Source organism: Rattus rattus, chromosome 12, assembly GCF_011064425.1.
Source record: "Rattus rattus isolate New Zealand chromosome 12, Rrattus_CSIRO_v1, whole genome shotgun sequence".
NCBI classification, from domain to species: Eukaryota; Metazoa; Chordata; class Mammalia; order Rodentia; family Muridae; genus Rattus; species Rattus rattus.
In genome coordinates, this window is record NC_046165.1 from 19,360,957 (window position 1) to 19,388,036 (window position 27,080).

Here is a 27,080-nt window from a genome sequence, read left to right on the forward strand (position 1 = left end):
CTAAATGAGGCATTGTAAAGACCGGGCTCAGCCCAGGACACAGCACTTAAACAGATGCTAAATCATTATTATCGGAACAATCCCATTATGCTCCGAAGCCTATTGAAACAAAAATGTTTCCTCCCAGTTCTTCCTAGCTAAACCCTACCTTCTGGAGCAGACTCCAGAATGTTGTTGTTGTTGTCTTGTTTTTTTTGTTTGTTTTTTGAGGGGTTTTGGTCTTTTTGTTTGTTTTAATAATGTTAAAACACCGAGTGAAACAGCCTCTCTGGAAGGCAGAAAGCCAGCGACTCCTCTCAGCTCACTGCTCACTCGCAGAGGTCCCCGTGCCCTGGGCTTTAACCATCCTCTCAAGGCAGTTGGCCTACAACCAACCCCTCCTTCAGAACTGAAGAGTCAAAGGAGACCTTGCCCCGGGTGCTCAGACTCATTAAGATGAATTGCCTGTCTCCTCTTAGTGGAAATAAGGCAGAGGAAGCCGAGGGATCCCGGAGAGGACAAAGAGCATGAAAGTCTAATTAGGAAAGAGGAGGCTCATCCAGTGTCAGGGGATAGGGTTAGGGAGGGCTAACTAGAAAGACCAGGACTAGAGAGAAAAGTTCTTCCGAGGAAGCCTGATGCGCGTTGGCGTTTGCACTCATCCACGAAAACACTACCTCCCAGAACGCCCTGAAGTGCTCTGAACTCCGCACACTGTCCCGCTCCCTGAACTCCAGTTCCAACTCCGGGAAAAGACACCACTGACAGCCCAAGGCAACGCGGAGCTCAGCGCCTTAAACCTCCAAGAGCTGCGTTTAGAATCCAGTTCCTCAAACTGAGTTTAAAAAAGACAAATTCCAAGATTTTGATCTTGGAGAGGTCCCATTCAGTCCTACGGACTTGTGATTAAACATTTACACGGGACATTTGAGGGTCATTTTTCTTGTGAAGGAAAACTGCACACGTGTAACTGCCCTGAAGATGAAAACGTATGGGGATATGGGGAAGAGAGACAGGCAGCGCACTGCCCCCCACCCCCACCCCCAGCTTAGGTGCTCTGCGCGTTTGATCGTCATAAAACACCAAAGGCAGAGTTACTTTCTGCTGGGACAGAAAGAAACTGGACTTCAATCAGGCTTCAAAGCCAGGCCTCCAAATCCTTCCCATCCAGGGCTCTGGACCACACCAATTTGCTTCCCAATTGTGTTACTGCAAACTGGGCATGCTCGTTCTGCTTCTAGCATTTTTAGCCCCTTTCTCACTTATAAAGTGAGGAGATTAGAATAAATCACCTCAAAGTTACTTCCCCGCGGCTCTGCAATTTATTAAGAGGAAGGGCCTTCCTACAAGGCAGAGAGGCCTGAGAATAGCAGGGGTCTTTCCACACGTGGAAACACCCTGCCCCCTCCTCACTCAGAGGGAGACAAAGCTAGGATCCATGGGGGAGCTGGTCCCTGGGCTGAGAAACCAGGCAAGTGTGAATTCTAATCCTGGTGCTGACATTGACTTCCTCTTAATCCTCTGAGTCACTTTGTTTCTGAGTTTCCATCTAGGCACCGGACTCATCAATCTCCCAGGAGGGTGTTCAGGCTGCTCGGCGTCTGTTAGGAGCCAAAAGCTTCCTTTCTGAAGGCCCGCGGTGCTTTCACAAGAGGTGTAATGAGACACAAAACTCATGAATGCTTTAAGGCAGGGTTTGAAAACCACGCTAAAAAAAAAAAAAAAAGCATGTGCTTGCCAAACTTGTTTGATTCTCTTGAACACAAAGTTCAGTTTGAGAAGCAGTAGCCCCCTAGTTGTTGATACATTAAAGGAACAGCTCCGAGCGAACCTATCAGAACGGGGTTCCGAAGAAAACACACAAAATGATGTACACATCCTTCACTAAGGTAAACGCAGGGCTCTCTCCTTGATGCTGTCATTGCCAACAGATTTATAGAATGAATCCAAGCAGGTTTTTTTTTATTCCCAAAAGAAAATTCTGGGAAGAAAAATTAAATTATTCAGACTTTTAAAAAGTGCTCAGAGCTTTTTTTTTTTTTTTTTAAATAGAAATAACTAAACGAAGTAAACTTCAGTTCTTACACTTGTCCATAAAGTTGAGCATTCTGTCAGGCACGTCATATTTCCATACCTTTTTGTTCATGATTTGTATAGAGATGCTTAAGTAAGACATGTGTGTGTGTGTGTGTGTGTGTGTGTGTGTGTGTGTGTGTCTGTCTGTGTGTGTGTGTCTGTGTGTCTGTGCGTGTGCGTGTGAATTTTTTCCTACACTATCGTGGGATACACTCCTGGAGGTTGTATAAATTTAAGAATCACATTTTTCCCCTCCTAACCCACTATGATGAGCACACCTTGGGGTCTTGAGAAGAGAAGCCAGTGGGTCAGCTAAGAGTTTATCTGTCTTTCCATCCCATTAGATGGAACAGGAATTTCTCTCTCACAGCTTCTGATGATGTCTAGAAAGATAACCGTGTGCACCCCCTTAAGAGAAGAGAGACTGACTTTTGTGCAGTTCTTTCTTGTGCCTGTCCTTCCCCTCAGTGTTTAACTGAATTTCCGACGGCCTGTCTCCGGCTGTGATAAATCAGGAGTTTCTTTTTCCCACTCTGGACTCCATTATGACATCACAGTAGCTATACAAACCCCAGAGTGAAGCAAACAAAAGAATTTTTTATTTCTCCTTCATTGAATAAGGCTCCATTTTCTGTCACACTACAACCTTTTGACCTGTGTCCTAATGGCGCTGGTCACTCAAGGGCAGAAGTCCGGCCATAGGTTAAGTCTGTGTGTGTTTATATTGAGGAGGGGTCTGTTTGTGCTCACTTCCTGTTATCTACCGCACAATGCGATTGCTGTTCCGGAGCCATGAGATCCTGCTTCCGAGCGAGCTCTTTCCCCAGAGATGTTAAAAGGAGGTTCCCTCGTCTCTGTCCCCTCAGTAGCCAGGCCTTTTTGTCTTTGCTGCAGCTGAACTGACAGTAGAGCCATCTTACCTTAGACGATCGTGGTTTTGGGGGTGGTGGGGAGGTGCGGGGGCGGGGCGGGGGCAGGGCAGGACAAGTAATACGGACTATTCCATTAGGTTCCAACAGTTTCCCACTTTGCATTTCTTAACACCTGTGAGCCTCAACATTGCTTTAAAATGTCCAGCCTCTGTTTGGTTCCTTTTTTTCTCAAAGTGATTTTATTGCTTGTGTATGCAACAGCATTTATGCCACCAGAGCAGATTTCCAGTTGGGTGGGAGCACCCGCTTAGTCTTATAGCAGCGAACCAGCCGGGGAATTCTGCTCTCAATTAGAATCAGGCGGAATTTAGCATCCTTATCTTTTCTGTTCCTCTCAAGGTGCTTCCGGACAGCAACTGCTTTCTTAATCAAATGGTAGAGACCCTCAGGAAGATCAGGGGCAAGGCCTTTGAACTTAAGGATTCTCAAGATTTTATTTCCGGTCACAAAACAGACCTGTGCCACACCATGTGAATCCCTCAGGATCACACCTATCTGGGAAGGAGTCAGGCCGTTCTTGGCCAACTTGTAAATTTGTTCCTTCACGTCGTCAGACGTCAGCTTCAGCCACGTGGGCACACTACGGCGGTAGGGCAGCGCTGACTGGGACAGGCCCTTCCCGGGAGCGTGCATGCGACCCATGATGGCGGAGGTCTGGAAGCAAAGAGGTGGTTCCTTTTTAAATATGCAAAGCAAATGCAAAACGTAAACAATGGATAGATCAGGTAAAAAGCAGACTATTGGGCAAAGGTCAGATTTAAATAAACAGAGATATGCAACTCCCACCTCTCTCTCTCTCTCTCTCTCTCTCTCTCTCTCTCTCTCTCTCTCTCTCTCTCTCTCAGTTTTATTCTTTAATCTTCTCTACTCACCTCATCTGCTCCTGCCCTCCTCCACACTCCTGCATTCTGCTTCAAGGAGAGGAGCACAGCGACCACTGCTAGAATGTATGCTAACAAATGGTGGCAGAAAGTGTTGAGGCATGAGAACAATTATCCGTACATGCACACGCTCATTCAGAAGCTAACCAACCCAAGGGCATTCATCCCCTCTTCCTTCAGGTGGGCCAAGTACAGGGGAAAGTCAGTCAGCACGTCTGAGAGGCAGAAAACAATACAGTAGATGGGTGAAGACCGGGCCTGAAGGGGGCATGGCGTTCATCATCCCACCCCGGAAAGAAGTGGGGGACCTGTTCGCACTGGATCTCCTATCCTACTCGGGCCTCTCTGTGCTACCTATGGCCCGTGAGCAGGCACTGCACACGTAGCATAGCCCTGTACCAGAGCCCCATTGTCTTCGACTTATTCTTTAAGGATACCACAGAAAGGATATTTAACTTGGTACCTTTCCAAAACCAGTGATTTACTCTCTCCACTGGATCTCCGCTTCATGCCTGTGTAAGACCTCGAGATGGACATGGAATTTCCCACTGGGCCTCTACTTGGCTATATGGACAGATGATATGGGATCCTTCCTTCTTTTTCTCTTAAACCACAATTCCAAATTATGCATTTCCCTCTGTTGTGCAATCTCATGTTCCACTCCCTCCCCTCCCCCCCCCGCCCCCGGCCACCATATGCTGTGACAGATCACTCACTATAGCAGGCCATTATGAATGTCCCCCAGGTGGGAAGACTGCCGTACTGAGGCAGATTAATGATCATCCTGGAGTGGTTCCATCTTCCTTTTTCCAGGAGCCAAACCCGGATGCTATTTAAAAAAAAAAGAGAGATACTTTAAAAAAAGAAACGCAGACACGAGCATAACTCGTGGAATGTTATACTTCCTGGTACCAGCTGTTTATCAAATTATGAGACGAAGCGAGAGGATTTATAATCCTTGAAATTTCATGTGAGCCCATGTTGTCACAAAGGTACTTCCTACCATATGGTCTATCCTTTTTGCAAGGTCCCAAGAAACCCACGAGAGCATCGAGTCCCGAGGGTTAATTTCATTTTGTCTGTTTACTTCCCATGGTATCAAGAGAGAAGTTGCAACGGAATCCTCCCATTCCTCTTACTTTCTTTCTTCAAATAAAAGCGGTTCTTTCCCTAAAAATATAAGCTTCTCCTTCCCAACACGGTCTAGGATTTCTTTAATTTTCTTTCACATAAACTGCATAAAATATGAAATTATGTCAATTTTCATAAAAAGGAACACACACGGATATAATCACATTAAACAAATTTTGTCATTCATAGAAAGACAAAAACCATGTTTTCCTTCACTTGTGTTCCCTTAACATTTATACACACATAAAATAATGTGTGTATGTGACATAGAAGTAGAAGGGAAACAGCCAAGGAGAACACTAGGAATAATGGGAGGGGAAGGCCAAAAAAGATGAAGGGCATAGAGAAGAAGATTTCAAAATATGTTTATACACTCGCGTGAAAATAGCTTTATATAACCCATGACCATGTATCCTGACTATACATACGGGAAAAAGTGCTATGTATACATGCATTTATATGTATATGTATATATACACATACATATACATACACACACACACACACACACACACACACACACACACACACACACACACACACACACAAGTCTGTGGTTGAAGAGATGACTTAGGAGTTAAGAGTACTGGTTGCACATCTAGGGCACCAGGGTTCCATTCTCAGGATCCACATGGGTGCTTCCAGTGTGGGATCTGACACTTTCTTCTGGTCTCCAAGAGCACCAGGCATGTATGTGGTGTGTGTACATACATGCAGGCAAAACACCCACAGCCCTAAAATAAGTTTTAAAAAGCAGAAGAACATAATTCTGCCACAAAACCCACCTATGATATTTGGTATTTATTACCGGCGCGTTCACTCCCGTCTATTGACTTTAACCTCCGTCTTTTTCACCAAGAGAAGATTTTGAAAAGCAGAGACTGGCAGAAGAGTGACCAGGACAATGGGACCAGCCTGAATAAAACTGAAAAGAGGGGAAAGTGACGTGGACAACATACGGATAAAGGAGCAGCGAGCACATCTGTGCAGTGTGAAGGGAGAGGGTGGAGATGACCCATGCCCAGGTGAGGTGGTGTGCACCCACGGAGGAGACAGAAGAAGGAAGGTAGATATGGAGGAGGTTCATAGGGACCTCTTAGGGAGAAGGCAATTGGTTGTGTCCATAGTGTAGCAAAATGTCTAGGAGCCAAAAGACCTGCTCCTTTAACTTCTTTTTTTCCTTGAGGTTACCGTGTCTCAAATAGGTGTAGAACTTCTGCTGTACCAAGAGCCACGCAGGTGCTTTTAAAGGATCAAAATGGAATTCCATCTCCAGTCATAGAACGGAGAAATCAGAGCAGAAGACCTCTTCTGAATGTGCTACTCCGACACGAGGAGCTGGCTGCCTGGATATCCAATCCTACAGTAAATGAAGAACAGCTGGAGTGTCCACAGAACATCACACCTAGTCTGCGAGCGCCGAACCCTGATGAACTGTGGGAAGATCCACTACCACTGGCCTGGCAATCATTTCTCTCTTTCCAGGTGAGTGAACAGGTGAAGAAAACATGCGAAAGAGTGATTGATTTCCTATACTGCCCAAGAAATTAACCGCATATGAGAGTTAAAAAATGTGGAAGTGCAATATATAATGGTAATCGGGGGGTTATATTATCTTGTCTAATTTTAATCAACCCTTGACATACATACATAGAGATTTAACTAGTTGACTGATTAGTTCTTTTTCAGTTTGTGTGTTTTCAAGTGATTTGTGATCTTTTTTTTTTTTAATGTCTTTCTCTCTCTCTCTTTTATGAATCTCTGGCAAGTTGACATACATATGGTGAACATATGGCCTGCCCCTAATTGATTTAATTCAAAGAGGACCCAGGGGAAAGCTCTGAGCACTATCTGTTTGAGAGCTTTGGGGAATGTTTATTTCAGAGTGAAGGGTGAAAGTGTGATACCATCGGAGTGGTGCAACTGGAACACGCCAGGCATTACCCACACATGGCAGGGAGCAGCGAGGATATAAATCACGAGGGTGAGTGGGACTGCAACTCTCTGAACTGGCACAGGAGCTGAAACGGGTGATGACTATTTCAAAAAAAAAAAGTACATATATTGCTTATTCCCAGGAGAAAGCACATTGCTTAACTAACCAGCTCCCCGATCTCATACACACACTCGCACAGACACACACACACACACACACATGCATGGGTGCACACACACAAACATGCATAGATGCACACACACACACACACACACACACACACTATACATACACAAGCACACACACTTCCCCCCACACACATTTATAAATCAATTTGCCTGCATTCCAGAATAGTTCTACATTTTCCTAACACATCCTCCACCTGACAGAGATGATTCTGTAGCTAAACCGTGGCAGGAGAAATGGGCTTGCTGGCCTGCACTCCTCCACAGACCGTTACTGCACATGTGTATATCATCTGTTTGCTAGAAGGCTCCCAGATGATAACAACGCAGACGAAACTAAACCACAATCAGGTTTACTGGGCTCTCTTGATTGTCCTCCCTGGTTCGGCTCCAACATTAAAGTCAAGTACCCGGGTTGGCCAGTGATGGACTTACTCATCTAACGTTTATTGGAATCTTAAGAAGGGTGACAAGATAGAATTATAAATCCACAACACCTGGCCAAGATCGAATTTTCCTCATTTATTTTGTGAGTAGAGAAGAAAGTAATGCATGCAAAAGTCAGAGGACAACGTACAACAGTTGCTTCTCTCTATCACACAGGATCCATCCAGGGATTGAACTCGGGTCAATGGGCTTGGCAGAAGTCCCCTTTATTTATTGAGCCATATTGCTGGTCCCCTCATTAGTATTTTCATGTCAGTAATTTTGCATTTAAAGTTCATTTGCCATGTGACAAAGAACAAAGGCAAGGGTGATATATCAGTACTTCTGAGCCAAGCATAAAAAATCTGTAATTGATAGATTCGTTTATATTTTAATGTGTATTTATAAAATATATTTACTATATCTTATATATTCATAGTTAGCACATATATGAACATATATGCACATGTACACATACATGTTTATGTATTACAAATATATAAATTATTTTACATATTATAAATATATATGTAAAGGTGCATGTTAGACATCATAAATTTAAATGTGTTCATATGTTTATAATGTATTTTATTTTTAAAGATGTGCTATATATCATATATTTTAAAGATATATGGTATCTTTATATATGTTACATATGTTTTACACACATGTAGTTTTTATCTGTGTGCCTTTCAGTTCTTATTTCTTTCGGTTTATCTTAATACCTCAAAAGTTGGATGATGAACATAAATGTCATAAGGTGGATAATCTCATAGTGGTAGTCATAGAGTGGTAGTCATAGTAGTAACACAGTTTCTGTTTACTTCATCTATACCAACTACTCCAGGCCATGATGTAAATATATTTCCAAATAAGTCCTTTGTCTCGTTTAATCCTGGTAATCTTCCTGAGAAGGATCTTGCTATTCTCCAGATCTCAAAGTTGGGAGTTGCAGTGTGAAGAGGTTAAATAGCATTCTTAGGAGCAAATAGTATTAATTCAGCACTGAAAAGACCGCAGGCACCCAACAGACCCTTCCAGATGAGTTCAGAAAGTGTGCTCTCAGCTCTGGGCTCTCCTTGTGCCTGAGTTGGTATGACTTTACTCCTCCTCTGTCCTTTACCTCATTCCTCTCCTGGGAGTTACTCCAACATTTCATGTTGCTGTGGTGAATTACTATGAGCCCTCTATTCCTAAAAAAGAAAACAGAGGGGACTGGGGTAGAGACATCTGATTCTGGCAATCCACCACAGCCAAGGACAGAGTGAGAAAGAGCCGGAAAGCACTTCTATGATGCCTTTGTCCACTTTTGTGTGCCTGGGAATTTCTCAGAGAAATTAGTATTTCTCCCAAATACCAACTTCTGGGTCATCATCAAATCTTTTCCAATGGATTAAAGTTTCATGGCCTTGATTTAATTTTTTTTTTTACATATTTTAAGAACCATTCTAGAGAGAAGCTTAGAGATCTGCTCTGAGATGTGATCCCAAGCACATGAGGACTTTTAAATGTCTTATAAAGTACACTATGGAAAACAGCAGTCAAGCGTGCGCTCGTAAATCAAAGATTCAATTCCTGAAGCTTCCCTAACTATAAAATCAAGAGGAAAACAAAACAAAACCCTGATACATTTCTCTCTCGGGTATCATGACAATATTTCTTGTTCTATCCAGTGGCACCCGAAATGGGAGAATTCATCCAAATATTATCTTAGAGCTAAATGTTAGTTACACAATGGAGGTATAGACAACTGGAACGTGATCCCTCCATGGCTCCTACAAATGCCTAAGGTGGACACACACTGTGCATTGAGGACTTTCTGCATGGTCATGTCACAGTGACCTCAGTAAATGACAAGAAGGCTGCAGACTGGTGGGGTAGCCTCTTCTGGACACCTGAGGTGAATGAAAACTTGGAGTCTTTTCACAGAATTCCATCTACCCAGACGCCATAAACTTCTCTTTGAGTGCCCAGTACAGTCATCACTGCAGACTTTTCTACACAGCAGTTTCCAATACCCTTTCACTCCAGGCCGCATCAGCATATGCAAGCTAATCGTGACCCAAGGCTTGAACACTGGCCTGTAGAACACGTGACACCTGAACAGTACTGAGCAGTGTTCTCTGCCGTTGCCTGGGACCTTGAAGGAAGCTGCATAGGTCTGAGCAACTACGAGGGACTTTGCGCAACAGAAGCTGCTGGCCCTGATTACCATAATCCCCCTGCTAAGGAAGGAAAATCCAGGTCAATATTTGCACGGTGAACAATTTACCTTCTCTTTTCCCCCATAAATGTCTTTACCTTTCACTAAAACCCATCTATCATCCATACAAATTGCAGGTGTCCAGGCCAGATTTGTGACCCTAGGAACATCTCTGCCGCTTCTGAATGACCTATGCATCCAACAGTGTGCCCTCTAGACATATGCAGTCAAGTTTCTGGAATTTTCTAGAAGGGGCACAAAACCTATGCCATTCTACGGGCTTATGTGTCAGCCCTTATGTCAGGCTGCTGGTATCTGAAGGTTTCTGGCTTTCTAATCAAGAGGGACTTGACACATGAGTGGAACACCTGGGGGCAGGGACATGGAGTTGAAGTCAGTGCTCAGAACCCAAACCCGAACTGGACTCTAACTAGTCCACTTGTTCACAAGGCCTTTGATCACTGTGCTTCAATGTATAGCCCACAGATGTCAGCCAAACAGGATAACAGTAACTGATTCCAATGACTGCTGAGAGTGTCTTTGGAGTTGGCTTGATATTAGATACCTTGGAGAATATTTCTTTGAAGAAAATGACTTTTGCTATGTTTTACTTAGAAAAATTGATCACATGCTTGCCCCCCCAATCAGTGATTCCTTGTGAATATTATAGATGTGTCTGTACATTTTGACATGCCCACGCCTTCCATCAATCACCATACCCGGCTTTATGTTCAGATAGATGTACAGATTCGCTGCAGGAGATCCACAATAGTTAGCAGGAAGAGTTCAGCCAGCAGGACTCATTTTTATGAGGACAAAGAACTAGAGAAGATATAAAATGATCGTCTGATTGAAAGTTTTATCTAAGCAAACAGAATTCACTTTCCAACCAGGCTATGTGACAAGATCTAGAGTTGCCCGGGGCTCTTGAGAAAAAGATCCAGAAGATTTTCAGAACCATTTGGAGCAAGGGGACTCAGTCTCAACCAATACGTGACATATCAGCATCAAGATGACCGAGGTCTGAGAAGCAGTTTAATTTAAAAGCCTACACCCAAAAAATTATCACTCCTTGAGGCACTGAATACTATAACATCCTTAAGTCTGTTTGTTTTTGTTTGTTTGTTTGTTTGTTTGTTTGTTTTGGGACAGGGCAGGACAATGCAAGAAATAGTATTTTCATAACAAATTAAATTTAACCCAGAATGTAGTTTTTTACCTTCTCAATTCAAACTGCACCAAGTAAACCTATACTATTGCACACGGCGTGCAGTATTCATTTTGCTTTATTTTTTCCTCGTTCTCTTAGCACATGAATTATTAAGGACATACAACTGACGGTAAAATCCAGTTCTATCCAAAAGTCACATAGCCTGTCGTGCTGGAAACCTTAAATATGTTCTCCAGCTGCAGAACTGGTGAGGATCCATTCTGTAGATACCCGTAAATCCCAAGCATGAAACAGAGGCAGACGGGTTCCTCTGGTTGTCGCTCTGCTGTGAAACAGTCCTGGGATATCCTGAAAGAGCTAGTGAGTGCTCCGGGGAAAGGACTCCCTGATGTGAGAAAAAACGTAAATGGCACTGTGTGGAACAAGATGTGAGGCTAGCCTCTCAAAAACAGATACTCTCTGAGTATGAGCTTTGAAATGTAGAACAGTTCTTCTAGGGTCTCCGTTGGTGCCTGTAGAATTCCTGTACCTGGAATTGTTCAGTAAACCCCATGTGGTTACCAAGGTTACTGCACTGAGTTCTGTAGCCTACGCAGCTCTATCTTGGTATCTTTCCTCCTGTTCCTTCCAGATTTTCTGCGTTGTCACACGCTAACTCCAGAGAGCCCCCACAGAGCGCCTTCTCTCTCTGCCCTGTCAGCTCTTCCCGGATGACAGGGGAGAATCTTAGTGTATACTGTTCTCGACATAGTTTTAATATCCATCCCTTTCATTCTCAAAACGGCTCCATTTTTAGAGGATAAATTATATGATTATCTTTTCTGGATCTCACTCTTCTCCCTTCCTCCTTTCATAACATCTATTTTTGTATTAACAAAACACCACATGGCTGGGCAGGCACACCTTCCTCTCAGAGGCTGGAGCAGGGGGATTGAGTCAGGCCTCAGTTCCATATAAGCCCCTATCTCAAAACCAACAAAACCAACAAAATTAAACCAAGAACCTCCCAGCACGGATGTTTCCACATTCCTTCTCTACCCATGCTCTTTCTTCTACGTGCCGAACATCTCCGCTCCCTTGTCTATTTGATTTGAGAGCCTTTCCGGAACCACAGACCCAAGCAGGATCTGTCAAGTTGCCGGCTCTTTCCACAGCAGTGTTGCAACTGTGTGTGTGCGTGTGTGTGTCTGTGTGTGTGTGTGTGTGTGTGTGTGTGTGTGTGTGGTGTATGAGTATGTGTGAGTGTGTGGTGTATGAGTGTGTGTGTGTGTGTGAAAGTAGTATGTGGTGTGTATGGTATATGTGTGTCTGAGAGTGTGTATGTGTGTGTGTGTGTGGTGTGTGTCAAACGTGTGTGTGTGTGTGTGTGTGTGTGTGTGGTGTATGTGTATGTGTGTATGTGTAGTGTGTGTGTGATGTGTGGGGTGTGTGTGCTGAGTGTGTGTATGTATGTGTGTGTGTGTGGTGTGTGTGTGTGTGTGTATGTGTGTGTATGTGTGTGTGTATGAGTGTGTGTGAGTGTGTGGTGTATGAGTGTGTGTGTGTGTGTGTGTGGTGTATGTGTGTGTGTATGTGGTGTTGTGGTGTGTGTGTGTGGTGTGTGTGTGTGTGTGTGTGGTGTGTGTGTGTGTCTGTGTGTGTGTGGTGTATGAGTATGTGTGTGTGGTGTATGAGTGTGCGTGTGTGCGTGTGTGTATGTATGGTGTATGAGTGTGTCTGTGTGTCTGTGTGCGGTGTATGAGTGTGTGTGGTGTGTGTGTGTGTCTGTGTGTATGTGTGGTGTATGTGTGTGTGTATGGTGTGTCTGTGTGTGTGCGCGCGTGGGGTGTGTGTGTGTGTGTGTGTGTGTGTGTGTGTGTGTGTGTGTGTAAGCAGTTGAGACTCTGACCTCAGGTATGCTAGGCAAGTGCTCTACTACTACGCTGTATCTCCAGCTCCTCGAATTATAACTTTTATTAAAGATATTCCGTTAAGCTTGAGGTCTTGATGTTACGTTGCCAAATTATCTATTATGTCCCATGCTGGGTCAGGATGTCCTAAACCTACCCTTCTGCTCTCTCCTCGACCGGAAGCATCTTCAGTTCTGGTCTTCTCTCACAGACCACCACAGCTGCTCAGAAATTAGCAGCGATCCCCAAGAAATACTAAATTCCCTATCCTGGCTTGTGTGTATGTGTGTGTGTGTGTGTGTGTGTGTGTGTGTGTGTGTGTGTGTGTGTTCATAATATAGCTTCAGTTTAACTTATTGATCTAAAAACCCCCGTGAGAGTCCATTTTTTATCATCCCTCTGTAGCTGCTTGTGTTACAAATGCTAACTATGCTCCCCCCAAGACTGTTTACACAAGGGTGTCTGCAAGTAGCTTTTGGGACCCTGCCCCCTCTTGGTTCTGATTGGTAAATAAAGATGCCAACAGCCAATAGCTGGGGAGGACAGACAGAGGCGGGATTTTAGGATTCCCTGGGACCAGGAGCAAGAAACAAGGAAGGAGACTGGCCATACTAAGAGAGTGGGGAGAAGAGGGGAGACCATGCCTGAAAAGAGTGAAGAACAGAGAGGCATGGCCACCATGTGAAGGAGCCGGGAGAGCGCGGCCCAGAGGGCTGCCCAACTGAGTCCAGAATAGCCAAGGTAGAACAGAAAATTACTAAGTAATGACTCGGGATTGACTGCGTGGAGGTTAAGTAGTGGCCGAGCTGTTGTGCTGTTTAAGGCATATTAAGATATAAAGGGTATGTGTGTGTGTCTTTCATTTGGGAACATAAACCATTGGGGTAGGTAGTAAACCACGCCGATGAAATTTATTAATTAATATTTACTTCCACATTCCATCCTTTCTTGTCAGTACTTACAATTTCGAGTTCTAGACTTCACATGAACTCCCCTACCTAGAAGACAGCTGTACTAATAGAAAATAGTGTCCTAACCCTTTCCCTCTTTTCTTAAGAGATGGTTTCCAGTAAGAAGAAAATAGAAGCAGCAGGTAGCAGCCGCTGAGCAAAGGGTACCAAGCCAGCATCTCCCCCATGATCTGACCATTGGTGGCTGACTCATCTCCACCATCTAAAAATGAGAGGAAAACGCGGGTTTTAAAACTTTTCAACTTCTGCAACACTTACACTGATTATTCATTCTTTCTACTGTATTATATTCAACACACTCTGTTCTTTTTATACAAAATTAAAGAACAAATACCCCCAAAGACATGATATATTGTAAGAATGGTTTCTTATTTGTTTATTCCCATCTGTGCCACATCTTTAGCTGGGAATATAATCATCCCCATTTCTGCTTTTGAAATCTATCCATTCATTGCCTATTCAAGTACCATTCCCTTAGAAGGCCTTTCTGTTGTTTTTTTAATAAATAGATAAGAAGGAAGGAAGATATTTGGTGGAGGCGTGATATGGTGTGGGGGAAGGGGGTGCCTCTTCAGGCCCATGTTGAGGTATCTCTTCCCCCTGATGTAATGATGGTATATGGTATATAGAATAGTTTATTTAGGGAATGGGGAGGGGAGTTGAAGGGGTAAGAAAGACAGAGAAAGGCAGAGTGGGGGGAGGAAGGAGAGAGAGAGAGAGAGAGAGAGAGAGAGAGAGAGGAGAATAGAGGGAGGAGAGGAGAGGAGAGAAGAGAAGAGAAAAGAAGAGAGAAGAGAAGAGGAGAAGAGAAGAGGAGAAGAGAAGAGGAGAAGAGAAGAGGAGAAGAGAAGAGGAGAGGAGAGGAGAGGTAGAGGCTGGCCATGAACACTTGGAGAGAGGGGGGAAGGGAATGAGGAGAGGGGGGAAGATGGTAAGGGAGGAAGAGAAAGGGAAGAAGAGAACAAAGCAAGAGAGTGAGGAGTGGGCAAGCAGCCCATTTATAATGAGTCAGGCACACCTGGCTGTTGCCAGGTAACTGTGGGGCAGAGCCAAGATGAATGTCAACACTGTCCCCCTTCACTTTTTCCAAATAACTGTTCTATCTTTACCACCACTACCACCACCACCACCACCACCACCACCACCACCATCATCATCATCATCATCGTCATCATTCAATACTTTCAGAACTCTGCAATGGCCCCTACTCCCTGTAAAGTTCACCTTCAAAGGCTTTGACCACAATGCTTCCAGACTGATCTTAACAGACTTGTGCCTCATCACAATCCTTAGCATAAAAGACAGCACGGAGTCTTTCCATAGACTCCACAGAAAGTGTTCTCTTCCCTGTCCACTCAGGCCGAGCCCTGATGATGACCCTCCATGACACTGCTGCCCCTCTACACCCAGAAGGAGAGTCAAACACTTCCTTTTTTGCATAACCAAATTATGCTTGCACTATTTCACTGGTTACAACATATTTACTCCTTAGCTTTCTTTCGTAATTTCTATAGGATTAGAAGTCCTCTGGGAGTGAGAGGTCGTGAAGTTGTTAAGGACACATGGTCTAGAAACAGAATATAGGTTCAAGTCCTAATTCTTCTACTCAGAGTGTGCTAATATCACAATTTCACACCCAGCAACCACAAATTCCCAGCGATATTGGGCAATTGGCTTTTTAAAATCACAGTTTGATTTTTTTTCTTTTTCTTTTTCTTTTTTTTTTTTTTGTCAAACTGTGGTGATTTAGACTGAACCTGTCCATAAATTCCTTTGATGTGTCAGCTGGTGTGCTGATGAGCACACACACACACACACACACACACACACACATGCACACATACACACATACACAAAACATACATGCACACATATACAAAACACACATACACACACACCAAAACATCAAGTGAAAGACTATAAATAGATATATATCTATTTATATCTATATATAAAGAGAGTCTAGCTCTATATATATCTTTTATTTGTCCTTTACAACTCAGTGAATCTTATGAGAAAAATAAATCAAAGTTGGGGCCTTGCAATATATGGCAGGCTAATTTCAGAACTCACTCAATTATTGGTCTTTTTTTACAATGTGTCTTTGCAGCTCCTCCCACTAAGACTCTAGGTCTATTTTCCCATACTTTGAACAGTTTATTATCCTGCAGCAAATATGGCATTTTCCAGGTCCCAGTTTAGGATTAAAGAAGTCATAGATCGTCCTGTAACTCACTAGAAACTCTGCTGCCACCAGGAAGACAAGGCCAGGAGGGCATGATGAAGGATAAAATGGATAGAAGAAGTGTATCATCTCACTAAGGTCATCCGTGATCAGTTAGACCCGGATGCAAAACCAGACCGGCCTATGGGCCAGTGCTTCAAAGCTCCTGTAATATCAGACCAGCCCCCATAGTACAGCAGCTGGATCAGCACCCACACATAAAAGTTACAGTGCCATCACCAGACATTTTGTTTGTTTGGATATCAGACCCAATCTTTCAGACAAGGCAATGTTTTACCAGTGACCCCAGTCCTACGTTCAGGTTTAAGAACCAGTTTGGTATATATAAGCCAACTCCCAGACCCGATCAACATACCTGTCTTCCGTGAAGCTGGTCTGGCACTGACATGGGAACCAGAGCTCGAGGGGACTGGAGTGGACCCAGTCATGCAGTGGAGGCTTAGTCTGCAAGCGCTTGCTCAGAGACTGAGGCCGAGGTTCTGGAGAACTACCTGAGACTTTTTACTTTTTCTTCCCTTCTCTCTTTGCTTATCTTCCTTTTTCTTTCAGGCATGGATGCTAGGCTTGCCCAGGCCAAGGCTTTATGCTCACCCAGAGTCCAAGTTCATCCCAGTAGATCTCAAACTCTGGACAAAGTCCTCTGGGCTCAAGTTTCAGGCAAGGACTCGAGGATCCAGAATCCAGTCCAGCTTCTGTGAACTTAGATAGCTTCAAGCCTCGTTCTAATAGGCCAAGCTTTTATCCCAATAGGTGACCACTACTCATGCACTTAGCCCATCTGAGCCACACGTCAGCTCTGAGAAACCAGAAGCCTTATTTAGATAATCTCTCTAGACTTAGCACTATAGATCCAATCAACAGGTCAATCCTGGGAGACCCAGACTCCATGTCCTCGCTGCCAGTTTCACATATAAGCCTCCAACTCACTAGCCAGCCATCATTCAAGCCTGTCTGAGCACTCCATGAGTAGTTTCACTTCAGACCATGCCAGATGGCCTGCCCATAAAGTCTGAATAGACAGACTGGCAAAGGAATATGTCCGAGAAATAATCCTACAAAGACCAGAATAAGAAGTCTTTGCTTCTTCAAATGCTCGGCTCTCAACTTTAGACAGTAAGAAACACGAAAAACCAAGGAGATATAACACCACCAAAGAGAAAGAATAATCTCCCAGTAGGTTGCCCCCCAAAAATACAGTAGCATGAATTTTCCAAATAATTCGAAAGAATTTCTCTTGTAAGATAAACAACATTGAGAAAATATGCAGAAACAGCTTCGTGAAATCAGAGAAACAGTAAGTGACTGAAGATGAGATTTAAAAGACAGATGGAGATTCACACATACACACACACACACACACACACACACACACACACACACACACACACACACACACACCAAACAAAATTTTAAGCTGAAATATCAAATGAATGATAGGAAAAAAAAATCCCAACAGACAATAACACAAGAATTTATCAAGCATATACTAATTACTTTTCTGTTGCTGGGATACCATGACCAAAAGCAACTTATAGGAGGGATAGTTTGTTTCTATATGGTTCCAGAGGGGATCATTATGGACTCTGCCTATAGTGTCAGGAAAGGCATGGTACAAAGGAGGAAGCTGGCTGATCACATCTGAACTGAAGAAAAAGAGAGCAGGAAGCAAGGCAAGGCTACAAATTCTCAAAGCTTGCCCGCAGGGACACGCTTCCTCCAGTAAGATTCTACCACTTAAAGGTTGAGTAATATTCATAAACAGTTTATGTTTGTTTTTGTGTGTATATGTGTGTGTATGTATGTCCTTCTAAGCTGCCCAGCACTGTAGATTAGTCCTACTGCTCTTCTCCCTGGTGATGGTTTGAATATGCTTGGTTCAGAGAGTGGAACTATGAAGAGGTGTGGTCTTAATGGAGTAAGGGTAGCCTTGTTGGAGGAAGTGTGTCATTTGGGGGTGGGCTTTGTTATTTTCCTCCCAGCTGCCCATGAGACAGTCTTCTCCTGGCTGCCTTGAGATCAAGATGTAGAACTCTCAGCTCCATGTCTGCATGGACACTGCCATGCTTCCTGCCATGATAATAATGGAATGAACCTCTGAACCTGTAAGCCAGCCCCAATTAAATGTTATGAGTTGCCTTGGTCATGGGGTCTCTTCACAACAATAGGAACTCAAAGTAAGACATCCCTGTTTGACAGATAAGGAGTCAGAGGTACAGCAAACTGGGTCACTTTGCTGTGGCTTTGTCTTGCCTGGGGTGGGAGGTGGTAGACCTGGAATTAGCTCCTCCCACCATCTGCTTGCAGAGTGGGTTATCTTTCTATCTCGTGAATGTGAATTTGACCCAGTGCCACTGGGATGGGAGAGCGGAAGTCAAATGGAAATCTCTGAATGGCCCTCAGGAAGACAGTTCTATCTTTGCCATTTTGTCAGGAACATAAACATCCGAGCCAGCTGCTGCTGTCTTCTCTCCCCCTGGAGCAGAGCAGTGAAGAGGAGAGGGAGGCAGAGCTGCTGGCCGGAACTCTCGCAGTTACGTTCCTGACCCTCCCCAAGGACTGAAGACGGAGTCATTTTAAACACAGCAAAGGCTTCCTAACTACGTAACCGTTTTACACAGAACCATAGACAAGGTAGCGATATGAACAATGTAGGAGAGGGTTTCTTTGATGACTGATAGGCAAATGTTCATAAATCTAAACTACTAAAAAGAATTAAGGTAATGACATACTACAATGTAATAATCCCCAATTGTCTACTGTACCGAACGTGACAGGAAAATAATTCTCCACACTGCACGCAGTCACCTAATGTCACTTGGAACTCGCTGAATTCATCCTCTTTTTTTTTTTTTTTAATTAGCATTCTTTCTTCCTCTGTTGGGGAATTACTTCTTTTATCGTGGCTTTAAAGGGGTTATTTTTTTTTTTTCTTTTCTAAAGGATGAAAACCTTTCATTTCTGAACGTGAACGTAACACAGTTCCTTCGAGATGGGAACTGGCTGCTGGAGTTACCTGGCCACTAGAACAGCTGGAAAACAGACTTACAGGTTTGGAAAATTCCTGCCCCAAGTTTTACCTGAGATAGTCTGTAATTAAAGATTCCCCCTGATGGCTACACAAACACTCTTAGAGGTAGATTCAGACGCACACTGCTGAGAGATACCACTGAGTAAGAAATAAATGTCATTTGAATTTGTACTTTAAATCACTATAACCACTAATAATGTATATGGAGTCTCCCGCAGGCTTGTTCGAGCTAGGTTTATAGAACAAATCCTCTGTTCTTACATAGTCTACTTAAACCGTCATAGCTGGGAGCCTAAACCAAAAATGATTACAGCAATCTCACGTTTCTAAGATAATTCCACGGGTTGACTTGTTTTTTGAAAAAATAACGTGGTAGCATGAAAACTGTATGAGGATGCAGGCACATAGGTCTTTCCTTGTACACTTGATGTCCAAGAGAGAGCAATGTGTGCGCCAAGCCTGACGCTCTCGTGAGTATTCTTCTGCGCACAAACAACAGCTTACATTGTTTGGAGAACGAGACTTTTTTTTGTTGTTGTTGAAACGTGGCGCTATGCATAAGAACGTTGTACGTCAAAATAAAAATCCATCCTGCGTTGTCAAAAAGCCCGGAGAGTCCGATACACCCCGATGGCAACACTTACTGCCCATGCATGAGTAAGTGGACTTGCCAATTCAGATCCGCAGGCACGCACCGATACCCCAGACCAACGTGGGCACAGGCCGCTCTTTATGTCTACACGGACTTGGCTTTTGCAGCTGCCGTTTTCTCAGTGTTGTCTCCCGGGCAGTTTCCTGTTGCCATAGCTGATGGCCTGCCCACGCCTGCCTGGGCCTTTCAAGTGTCAACACTCCCAGGCCGGCTGCAGTGGTCAAATGCTTGTTAATGAGATGTAGCAGCTGGGTAGGGGTGAACCACTGAGAGGGACAAAGGAATGCCGCTGGTGCAGGAAGCGATGCCTTTTGAATCTTTTCAGCAGGGTGAAAGCTTTCAAATCAAAGAGGGTATGTTGTATTCATTAATAAACCCGAGTTCCCATGCAGTCACATTAAAGCCAGCAGTTTAACTTTGCATCAGACAGGTGAATTTCCCCCCAGATTTTACCCCGGAAAAACAATGAAGAAGAAAACAAGGCTTTAGCGTGGGACAAAGGAGCACTTCCTCATCTGTGGGCCTGACCGGACTGCTGAACCAAACAAGGGGTTACTGCTTTCTTTTTCAATTTATCCCTTTGTCCGTGTATTTGTGTGCGCGCGCGTGCACGCTCGTGTGCATGCTGCAAAGCTCATAGCAACCACGCCTGCTCTCTTCAGTCTCTCGGGTTAAGCATTTCACACACACACACACACACACACACACACACACACACACACACACACCCCCTTTTAAAAACCTAACTATCAAAAACAGAATTAACAACTTAACAACTACTTGTGAGGAGAAAATACACGGTCATGAATATGGGGCCATATGGCCACTGGCTCAGCTGAAACCTAACTGTCCATCTACCCCCACCCCAACCTATTACTGGGACAGTGTCTCCAGGAAGCTGTGGGAGGTGACAGAATCATGAATCCATGCTAACAGCTGGGAGAAGTCAGGAGAAGAAGAAAGAGAGGTGGGGGAGAAAAAGGAAGGAAGGAAGGAAGGAAGGAAGGAAGGAAGGAAGGAAGGAAGGAAGGAAGGAAGGAAGGAAGGACATCTAAAGCTAAGGCATCTGACAGGGAATCCTGAAGTGATTGTTCAAGACGGTGTCATTACCTTTAAGTTCATTTGCTAGAAAATTGGGCCCAGAGGAAAGCTTACTAGGTTAATAAGCAGTATCAGAGGTAAATTATCTATTTTAGGGTGGATTGGGAAAATCCAGTATCAATGCTGTGATTTTAGAAGCCCAAAGTATATGTTGGGCCAAATACATACCTCATTTCACTGTTACCATTTTTCTTCACAGTCTTATTGATAAACTAATAATGGATAAGGCTTATCCAATCGCTGTAAATAACAGATACCTATATATTATCCTAATTTGCAACTGCAAGTAATTAAGAAATTAAGAGGAGAGGCATTATTCAGAGCTCTACAGTTTTCAAATTTTCATAAATTATTTTAAGTGTCAATTCTTATGAGGACTTCCCAATTCAATAAGGAAAGAAAAATGGAAATGCCACTTACTGGGTACTAAAATATATCAGACATCAAAATAGATACTTTAAAATGAATATATACTCATTATTTATAGTTACATAAATATAAAAAATATATACACACATATGTAGATAGATAGATAGATAGATAGATAGATAGATAGATAGATAGATAGATAGACAGACAGATAGATATATGTCTATAGCAGGCTCTTAGGGAGTGGGTAATGAATGTGCTTGCCTCTCAATCAAGAGAATCTGAGTTTAGAATGTATGTAACCAAAGCTGAGCTTGAGTGACACATGCTTGCAATTCAAGCCAAAGGAAGGCTGAGGCAGGCTGATCCCAGAAGCTAGCTTAGCCTACATCCATCGTGAAGGTGCAGGCTACTGAGAGAACTTGTCTCAAGGAAAAAATGAAAAGCCCCTGAGAAGTGGCACCCAAAGATGTCTACTTATGTCCACCAACACAAGCAGGTAAGCCTGCATGCACCAGCAGACACACCCGCATCCCTCAGCACACACACACACACACGAGCACATAGACATGAAACCCACACACTTGTACCAACATTCCTAATGTGACGTCATCTATACTGATCAAGACCCTCCCTGTGAGGAGCTTACATCAGCTCCCCAAGGCCACAACCGATAATCAGATTTCACAAGTAAAGGCACATTTTCCTTCCTCTGTTTTTTGTTTTGCCGTTTTTGGCTATCTGGTCGGACTGATTTTGGCTGTCGCCCCCACCCACTGGTAAAGTCGGACAAAGAGAAGGACCCTCTACAATATGTCGGAATTCAGTGGTGCACATAAGTGTATCTCTGAGTGTAGTAGCTTGAGTGCCTACTGGGGGAGGGTGGTGAAAATTAACAATCAGAAAAATTCTTTAAAAAAAAAAAAAAGAGCTGCCGGGCTTCCCTGAAGCCTTCATTTCTTTGAAACTTAACAAAGATGTTTCTGTGAGGTATGTTTGTTTACATTCCAGAATTTGAGCAGTTCCCGGGGGTTAAGTACCTTTAAAGCTCCCAGGATGGGATTAGAACAAGGAATCAGAAGGGAAAGAGACTAGTCTGGAAAAGCCCTGGATTAGAATCTGCGGGTCCGCACCCCCCACCCCCATCCCCCCCACCGCCGCTCAGACCCAGCTTCTCTTCAGGGCCACACTGGTGTCTGTGTGCCTGCCTGCTTGCCTGCCTTCCCAGCGCGCACCTTCTGTTCAGGGTCAGCCTGTACCCCACCGCTTTTGAATTCCCTGGAGCTTAGTTGTTCCCTAGAAAGCACAACCCAAGGCGTGCACCATCATCGACGTTCCGGTGTAAAACAGAGCTCCTGCTCCCTAAAGCCCATGGGCACGGAAGGCAAGCATTTGGGTCATGCCTGTCTTGTTCTTCCTTTTCTGCCGTCCTCACATTGCCTCCTCTTTGCCCTATTTTCTCCATTAAAAAAAAAAAAAAAAAAAAAAAAAAAAAAAAGAGAGTATTTCAAGTGACAAGTGACTAGCCCCTTCTCAAATAAAACTTGCAACAACACGCCTGAATTATATTAGAGGATGCTGGAGGGGACTCCAAAAACCTGTGTGTGTGTGTGTGTGTGTGTGTGTGTGTGTGTGTGTGTGTGTGTGTGTGTGTGTGTGTGTGTGTGTGTGAACAGTTGGCCTGACAGCGAGCTAGGACCCCAGTGAGAGAGCTCCAGTTACCTAACTCCCCCAAGCTAATCAGTGTAGTCCACAGGACAGCACATTGTCAGACTCCAGGAACCTGCAGCCATCCTGACAGAAGGAGGTGACCAGAGTGAGCCACCAGACTGTCCCAACCCTTTGCTGTCAGCCCTTGACAAGAAATGCCCTGGCCTCTGGCTCTGCTTTCAAACAGCAGGAACGAGGAGGTCTTCCAGAGGGAGATGGCTTAGATTTAGTAGAGCAAGTAAGTAAGCTTAACATGGAGGCAAAACCAAAGCAAAACCACAGAAAGAGATCAGCAGCCGGTGTCCAAACCCCAGGGGGGAAAAGACAGCAGCAAAAGGAAACCAGCTAGATCTGAACAGAGATTGGCGGAAACATCTCAACCAGCCTCACCAAAATGAAAACGCCCTCTGACTAGACTCTCCCCCACTCACCAACAGTGGGGAGAGCGTATGGAGGAACAGTAGAGGAATTATTAAAATCTATTAACGGAGAAAAGCTGGCTGGACTGTGAGGGACATCACGTGACTGAAGATTCTCCAAACAATCACAGCGTCAACCAACAGAAACTTGAAAAGCTGAGCCGCCATTTGTCTCTGTTGAAATGTCAGCTTTTGAGGCGATCATTGGATACAGGTTATGTGAACTGATGAGCAGGAGAAGCATGAAAATGTCCATTGAGCCAGTCCCCGTGCATGTATCAGCCTAGGTTTTGTCTTGGCAGCCATGACGCTCGGAATGGGTTATTCCATGTGTGGCCCAAACCTAAAGCTTACAGGAGTTCCTCCCTTGGTCTTGTTGGAAGTGTGTGCTTCAGTTTGATATCTCACTTTGAAATTACACATTAATGTCAAAAATGATTATTACAAGTGGGTTTAGACAATTAAGAAAAATCTCTTAAAGAGAAAGTAACCTTTTGTATGGCTATATTAGCCCATTTCTGGGCATTTACATGAAGGGCATTAGAGCACGAGAAAGTAACAAAGGACTCTCAGACACACAGGGTCTCTCACCCTGCTCCCCAAAGACATTGCGGGCGTAGGTACCATATTACATGTCTCAACATCATCAACTGCAGCTTTATCAAATTTTCAAAGTTAGGGCAGGTCTCCCAATGTCCATGACTGACATTTTTTTTTTTTTTTTGAAACAACACCTTTGCTGTTAGATTCCTGTTTGAAACTATTTAACCAAAAAGAAAGATGTGTAAAGTCCATTCTGACTAATTTCAGGCAAGACAGCCTAAGAAAATGGGGCTGATGGAAAACCACCACTGTTTGTGTTTATAGATTGCAATATGCCTCAGAAAAGGGAGGAGGCATTAAAGAAACACAGAAGTGGGAGAGAAGTTTGGAATTTGAAGATACGTCCTATGGCTTCTACCCAACGTGGGGGTGAGTTTTCTTGTTGATTGGATAAGAACATGGAGAATGATATCTAATGGCTTAACTAGCAAGAAGGTCCTGTTGACTATCAGCGAAGGAAGGCTATGGTTAGATAACTATTTCTTATCTCTTGTTCAAAGCCCTACATCAAAGGGCTATTATCAGCTGCTCAAGGGGACAGCAGGGCTTTGCAAATGCCTTAGAGTACTCCAGTGTGAGCAAAACCTGAGAGCTTCCTTTCTTAGGTTTGTAAAGATAGATTTGTTGAACACAGAGAGAAAAAAAAAATGGTGCCCTTCTGGTCCCAGAACTAGAGTGCCGGTGAGTGAGTGAGAACAGGGGAGGTCTCTGGGGAAGACAGGGATGGGACGAGCATTCAGAATACCACTGTGTTTGCAAGTCTGAATTCTAGACTAGGAATGACAGATTATTTTTTTTTCCACAGCAAAATCACTGTATCTGTTCCAGGAGTTTCCTTGGTGACTCACTCATCCAGCAGGTGTTTGTTAAGCCGTCCTTTGGTGCCAGACTCTGTGCTGGTGACACCAAAAGAACGAAACGGGTGGGGGATTCTTCCCCTGTAGAGCTGATACCCACCCTCGAGAATATGACTTAGATTCATAACGAATACAGCTACGCTGAGTCCACAAATGATGGTGGTCTCAACCAACTCCGGCCATCCTTCCTAATGCACACATTTAATAGTTATGGTAAAACCTTATAGTTGGGGACTAGGGGAGCGGTACTCGGTGGGTAAAGGTTTTGTAGATCCTCATCACCCACATCAAAGTCAAGCCTGTTGTATACCTGTAATTTCAATATGGGGTGGAGAGGCCGAGACAGGAAGATTGCAGGGACTCAATGCCTAGCCAGTCTATTGCACGTAGTTTGTTCCTTATTCAGTGAGAGACCCTGTATCAAAACAGAAGACGGAGAGCGATAGACAAGCATTTCCAAAGTATACTTCCGGCTTTTGGATGCTAAGGCGTCAGCAGGCACCCCTGTTCATACGCACACACATGCATATGCCCCACTCCAGACCTTACAATTAATTTAACGGATGCAGAAAGAGAACCTTCATGTAAAGTATTATTACTAATAATTGCAGCTTAAATGATGGTGAGTTGCACATGTGCGGACATGTATGAGCGCGAGTTTATTAATATTTGGGCAAGGGAAGGAGGCATCTTAAGATGTGGAATTTCACAAAACATCCCAGAGAAGGAACTGATCCTAGAAGTAATCAATCAATCGTCTTCACCTCCAAAATAACAGGGATGTTGGAGGGGAGAAAATTTATTTTCTACCTGGCCGGGGATGTTTCCCTCAGGGCCATGCAACTGTGGGTTACCCAACTCAGTGTAAGAGAGAAGACCATCAAGAATATGCATTGACTGCAAACAAGTCAGAGGCTATGAAAAGATGACCTGCTTCCCAGGAGGGGAGGAATCTGGAATGGAGATGTTTATTAAGTGGTAATTCTACTAAGCATGCGTGTGTGTGTGTGTGTGTGTGTGTGTGTGTGTGTGTGTGTGTGTGTGTATGACAAATATTACCTAACAGTAATACATTTAAATTTGCAAAATACAATGCCAGTATTCTTTAATATCTATAAGCTGTGACTTGTTACACTTTATCTAAACTTTGAAGCAATAATAAAAGGATCATTGGGGGGGGATCCTTATCTTTGAAGATAAGGATTCAGAGATTAAATGAGACCTACTGTATTTTCAAGTGCAAGGACAACAAGAGAGTTCTCTTCAGAAAATGCCCATCTGTTTGAAGCCCTTCCTTTCATTTCCTTGCCTTTACTGGACACACCAGTCACTAAGTATGGCCTGTGTCCTGTGATATATCTGCCTTCCAATACGTTGGTCTTGGAGTCTTCAATAACTTTTACCCAGTAACACAAATCAATTGTGTAAAATATTTGCTTTCATGAGTCGGTGTCTATGTGTCTGCTGTGCGTTCTCTTCCTTCCCTAACAAAGCACTAGGCAGAGAGATAAAACAGAGGAAAAACAAATTAATAATTGCTGGGGAGAACATTAACCTTATACTTTTAATCTTAGACAAACGATATTCACAATCATGTGAGCTACATTCGGTTTGTGTTACTGGGTAAAAATTATTGAGGACCCCAAGAACAAGGTATTGGAAAGCAGATAAATCACAGGACAAAGGCAATGTCGAGTGACTGGCGTGCCCAGTGAAGGCAAAGAAATGAAAGGAAGGGCTTCAAACAGATGGGATGGGCATTTTCTGAAGAGAATCCACTTGTGGCAAACTCAGTGCCCACCTTAGCTGTACTTCAAACTAAAATTTACAAGCTATCACCAAGCTTATGACCGAAATATCAACACCTCACTTTAAAAAAAAAAAATTCTGATATCTGTAATACAGGCATTTTTATTTCTAAGTGTTTAATTAGCTGTTTCTTTAAAGATGTTTTTAAATTATGCGTGTGTGTGTGTGTGTGTGTGTGTGTGTCTGTGTGTCTGTGTGTCTGTGTGCTATGTGCACAGAAGTGCAGGTACTCATGGAGGACAGAAGGGGGCGCCAAATACTCTGGGGTTGGAGCCATACGTAAGCTGCCAGACTTGGGTGCTGAAAACTGAACTCTGGTTGTCTAGGAGAATAGGACACACTCTTAACCACTGGATCATCTTGCTGTCTGTTCTGATTCAGTAAATCTCTTACTGTTGGCACATACTAAAACTTGCTTTATAGAAGCGATACTATTTTATTTTCTTTTTCCAATGAATTAATCTATTTCCTTACGCGATAGAAATAACCCAACGAAACATTGCCTAC

The 27,080-nt window shown here is 43.7% G+C and overlaps 1 protein-coding gene across 1 annotated transcript; it reads right to left on the minus strand.

The window, feature by feature from the left end:
- Nucleotides 1-3,191: 3,191 nt before the first annotated feature.
- LOC116913892 (40S ribosomal protein S13-like) lies at nt 3,192-3,649 on the minus strand. Its single transcript, XM_032918176.1, has one exon. It carries the CDS (start codon nt 3,627-3,629, stop codon nt 3,192-3,194), a length of 438 nt encoding a protein of 145 aa, XP_032774067.1. The 5' UTR covers nt 3,630-3,649.
- Between the last annotated feature and the right edge of the window lie 23,431 nt (nt 3,650-27,080).

What these genes read in the sequence shown, in the direction of transcription:
- LOC116913892 (XM_032918176.1), bottom strand. Translation starts at nt 3,629, where the DNA reads ATGGGTCGCATGCACGCTCCCGGGAAGGGCCTGTCCCAGTCAGCGCTG.